The 5,260-nt window shown below is 41.1% G+C and overlaps 1 protein-coding gene across 1 annotated transcript in view; it reads right to left on the minus strand.

The window, feature by feature from the left end:
* The window catches only part of scrib (scribble planar cell polarity protein), a 54,217-nt gene that overhangs the window by 20,464 nt on the left and 28,493 nt on the right, over positions 1-5,260 (minus strand). Inside the window, exons 19-21 of the mRNA XM_019893065.1 lie at positions 4,253-4,333; positions 1,730-1,969; positions 392-502 (exon numbers count right to left, since the gene is read on the minus strand). Coding sequence (XP_019748624.1) covers positions 392-502; positions 1,730-1,969; positions 4,253-4,333 — 432 coding nt within the window. The remainder of the gene's footprint in view (positions 1-391; positions 503-1,729; positions 1,970-4,252; positions 4,334-5,260) is intronic.

Below are 5,260 nucleotides of genomic sequence, written 5' to 3' on the forward strand. Positions count from 1 at the left end.
TCTTTCATCTATAACTGCTTCAGACAACAAAGTGTATGCAGGAAAGTGGTGAAGATTGCACGACTGTCTGTGTCCTATGTGTTGTGTTGTGTTATTTTTGTTATTTTGACTTCAAGATGGCGCCGCGTGAGTGGCTGCCTTTCCAGCAGCTCCTATATTTTGTTGTTCTACTTCTTCCTTTCATAACTTTGCTGCTGTGAATTGGGAATTTCTCCATTGCGAGACTAATAAAGGTTTTCTTATCTTATCTTATCTTATCTTTTCGAAACTGCTTGTCCTCATTCGGGCGACAACCAGCCATCCACGCTAGCATTCGCATCTAAGGGCAATTTGGAGCCTTTCGGCGCTCCGTGATATTTGGAACTGCGGATGGAAAAAAAAAAAGGTTTACCTTTGAGATGAACACCCCGGGTTCGTTGATGCCGAACGGGTGGCTGGCGTGGTCGCTGCCCCCGACGATGCTCAGGCCGAGAGGACCGCCTGACTTGACCAGCGTCACTTCCTGTCAAATCACATCATTTTAATCACCATAAAAGCATGACAAAGTACATGTTTACTAGAGGACTTAAAGGGTTCTATTTTGTGTTGTTTCTATTGTTTATGCTAAAGCGGGGTACACACATACTTACAATCGGGCCAGATTTGAGCATTTGCCCACCCTTGCAGTCAAAGTCAGCAAAGGCTATACTCCTTTTTTTTTTTAAATTCTCCCCCGATTCACTTGGAAAATTGTCCGGACCGCCAATTATAAATAATAACCTTGTTCAATATTTAAAGTAGGGTACACAAATACCAAATAACGGCGCGAGTGACAGCAATGAAGTTAGCAGATAAGCTAACAGTTAGCCTAGCATCTTTTATGCTTTCTTCTATTAATACTCCCTCTTTTTCTTGCCTTGTGGTCCAGTGCTGGCTCTCATAGGTCAGTGTTGGTCTTTTGTCAGGCATTGTTATGGATGTGGAAAAGTAAAGCACACAGCCTGTGGTCTCACACATTTTTTAAAAATCAACTAAGATGTTAAATATTGGTATGTGTGTACCCTGCTTTAGAGGTTTCTAGTTATTATGCTGTCATATTTATTTCGATGTTTACTCCAGTGTTTCCCAACCTTCGTAATGACAAAGCATATTTTGTCACTGTCAGGCAGAATCCGGATTTTCAGTTAAAAAAAAAAAAAAGCCAATTTGAATTTCTAAAACACTGTGTTGTTCGAGTTGATATTACACCTGAGATTGCTATCACACACCGTGGCTCACGAATATCAGCAAAAAAACCCGAAATCATGTTCCGTCATTTACATTGACCATATTAGGACATACAGGGTTTCCATTTGACACTAATATTTTACATTAGGAAAAAAAAAATACAAAATACACTCAAATACAAAAAGCGCACGTTAATTATGTACCTTAAAACTACACATGATGTACTTTCTGCTGATCTTATGAAGACCATTTAATTTGTTCGACTGTCGCTATACATAGTTGAACAAAAGACACACTCAATAATTTTTGGACCAATTACACAAAATTGGGAAAATCTGGTTGGGAATCACTAGTTTACTCCACAATCCATCAAACGATTTGTTTTCATACCATGCACCATCCTCTTTCGAACTGGACAGCAGCAAGTATCATGTCAAAGCCAAATAGAAAAACCTATTAACTGTCTAATCGGTATTTCAACTAGGCCGTCATCTACTTTCCAGATGGCGCCGGCCTTTATTACCTCAATGGGGTACTCATCCTCCAACCGACCGAGGTGGTTCCCCTGCAGGCCCTCTTCGTCTTGGTCCGGAGAGTCCGAGGGCTCCGGGGGCGGTGGGGAGTGGGCCCGCTGCCGGGACTGGCCCGGTGAGCGCGGGGCATTGGGGTCTCGCTCCACCAGGAGGGCGATGGTGGGGGAGGTGCCGGTAAGGAGCGCTACTGCCTGGTCATGTCTGGCCTCTGTCATGTCTACACCATTGATCTGGATTTACAGTGAAAAACAACCGGAGTTTTGTTTGTTTGTTTCTTTCTTTCTTTTTGACTAGGAAAAACAGCAGTCTTTAATTTTGTACGTTATAAACCCAGAGTGCTCACACAATTAAGCAGTACAACGGTATATCATGATTTAATGCTGGGTTTCGATTCATTGTGCTGCTCTTTCTGGTGTGTGGTGGCGTTTTCCATTATGTGTGACAGTGTTAAGCTAGTGCACCCTTTCAAGGCAATACTGACTGGTTGTTTTCCAAATGAATTCTCTTTGTTTGATGTTTGGTTTGACAGTCAACTTTTACAAGGAGTGGCCTTTTGAAACGCGCTAAAGTTAGTGAACAAAGCAATGATATATTATTTGTATTTTCCAGTTTATTTCATCAGCTCTGCACTTATCAGCAAGGAAACCCCGTCTCCACATTCAGAACCAAAAAAAGAACCAAGTGGAGTAAAGTGACCATTTTTCAAACATCTATTTGAGGATCATTGACGTGATGTCTTCATAAATCAGCCATCGAGCACCAAGTGGAAGAAACTATTCTTGCCTCTAAAATGGATCTTTCTTCACTATTCACTGTTTTGAAGATAAATTGTGTTCTTCTTTGAATCATAAATGGTTTATTAGTGTCTTCAAATATAGAGAAAAGTTCTACAGTATTAAGAAATGTATTCGTAGTACTGGCACCTATTTTTCGGACACCCTCCCTTCTCACTCTGCACACCTTCACCTTTTTGGACGAACCGTGCGGCCCATGTCAAATATAATTTTATAGTACGGTATTATTATTATGATTATTTTTGGTCATGTCGTGGACCGCCAATGGCCCCCGGTCCCTAGTTTGGACACCAAGGCTTCATGGCTCTGTTTGGGTGAATTGTACATTATATGCCAAACTGCTACCTCTGCAGTGCCGATTGTTATCGTAAATAAAATTACCACAGCCTTGTGAGACCACCACGCAGGTAAATTACGGCGTCTCATCCAACAAAGTGCGTTATTTGAGGAACTATGGTATGTAAACGCATTGGTAATGTGTTGACATTTTGTGTGGTTTTGATGCAACGCCGGCTCTCAGAAATAAAGGCTCAAAAGAAAAGCAGGTAGACAGCCAAGCAAGCGGGAGCCTGACTGAGAAAACTCACACACAACTACGAATTACTTCTTTGCCGCTTGCCTTTATTGACTTAAAAACACAAGTGGGAGTGTGCCGACTCCAAAAGATTCGCTTTTAAGTCCACAAAGGCAAGCAAGTGCCAGTTTGCTCAAGTATGTTAAATTTGGAGAAAATACAGCTTTCAGCAGACAAGCAGAGGTCAGCGCTGGCCCAACAGTATCGCCGCTTACCGTCGGCTGACGCGCCGACACCACGCCCACAACCACCGAACACGCAAAGGCAAGGAGGGAACGCGACAGTGAGCATGAAGCAAAAGGGTGGAAAAGGGAAGAATGAAAGTAGAAACCGCCGGAGGAAGTAAAAAAGATAAAGTGCCTACTCTGCAGACGTTCACTCACAAAAGTGCTCGAAATGAAGTTACAATGCGTGCCATTTGTCTGTGTAGTTCAGGTTAAAAAAAATAAATAAAAAATAGACAAAACTAAGTTGCGCAGGTCAAAATAAAACTTCGACAAACCTCCAAATGTTAAACGGCTCCTGTCAAAAATGCCGAAACTATGTGGGTTAAAATAAAACGGCCGTCAGAACCCCGCATTTGCGGCAGGCTAAAAAATAATAATAAATACAAAATAAAAATTGCAATAAATAAAAATAAATAAATACATTGATAAATTAATTACTTAATTTTTTTTTAAAGAAAAAAGGCACCCATAAACCCCATGACAAGTTACAAAGGTTTCTATAAAACAGAATTTAAGACGACTATAACACCTCTAAAAGTTAGACAAGTTAAAATAAGACCACCATAAAATCTTAAACGTTGTGCAGGTTAAAATAGACTAACCTTAACCCCCCCAAAAAAAGCTATGCAGTTTAAAATAAAAGTAGAATGGATAACACAACAGTAAAAAAAAAAAAAAAAAAAAAAAAACAATTAAAAAAAAAAACAACAACAAATTAAACAATAAGACTAGTTAAAACCAGTTGGAAATCAAATTACGGTAAAGCCCCTCAAAAGTTCGTCTGGATCGGCGTTGGGCTATTGAGGTCAAAGCCTAGCCTATAAATACAGGAAGTCACTTGTCATCCATAGATGCTAAAAGTGTAACAAAAGGCCTGGTTGGATGAAAACCCGTTTGGGTGGGAAGAAAACCACTCACAGAGATGACCCTGTCGCCAATCCGTAGCGTGCTGTCTCGGTGGGCTGCTCCCCCCTCTGCAATGCGAGAGATGTAGATCCCCTAAAAGCCAAAACAAGTGCACATAGAAACAAGTTATTGACTCGTCCCACCGCTTCTTTGACAAGTTAAACAATCGCCCAATCAGATATGATGAAACCTGATTGAAAAAACAAAGTGTGTCAACACACGCATGAACAAAGTTCACAGTCAAACCTCCCAAAAATAACTTTTTTTTTTTTTTTTTAAACTTACAACCGGTTCCACCTATAATCCTAAAAGCCGTCTCTCTTGCACGAGTTTGAAGGGGAGCCCCTTGAAGACTGGCCGGCCCCAATATAAGCCTCGACTACCCACCGTCCACTTACGGTGAACCTATCATGTGTCCGTGGCTCGCTATTCATATCTCCGTCTCCCTGGCGACGGCGGGGTAATGCCGCAGCCAGAATTGGAGCAGCTCAATGACTGACAGTTACGACAAACACTTTTTTTTTTTTTTTTTTTTTTTTTTAGGGAGTGACTCAGCCTTCCCAACTCCCCACAATTGACACAAATTGAAGTCTGAGAGAACATGTGGGTTGTGGAGAGTATTTATTTAGCAAATAGGCTCGCAGGGACTTCTAGCCATGAGTGGTTTAATGGGCTATGCCACAAACCTGGTGTATTATTGATTCATGTTTTGTCTTTCAGTATTGATATATTCACATCCATAACTACACAATCGAAAATATTAGTAAAGAGTGGCCATTGACCATAAAAGTGCCTGGGCATTGAGCAGGTGCCGAACTTTTTTTTTTTTTCATCCTCCAAGGCACTAGGGGGCAGTATGGTTTATTTTATTTCCCGATTACAAAAGTGTCAAAAACTCAAAAAGTTGTGCAGGGTTAAAAAAAGACTCCCCTATGACCCCACTCTATTGTCCAGTCAAATACAAAAAGATAATCTAAATAAACGCGTGTGTGTGTGGGTGGGTGTGTGTGTGGGGGGGGG

This window comes from Hippocampus comes, unplaced genomic scaffold (genome assembly GCF_001891065.2).
Source record: "Hippocampus comes isolate QL1 unplaced genomic scaffold, H_comes_QL1_v1.1 scaffold353, whole genome shotgun sequence".
NCBI classification, from domain to species: Eukaryota; Metazoa; Chordata; class Actinopteri; order Syngnathiformes; family Syngnathidae; genus Hippocampus; species Hippocampus comes.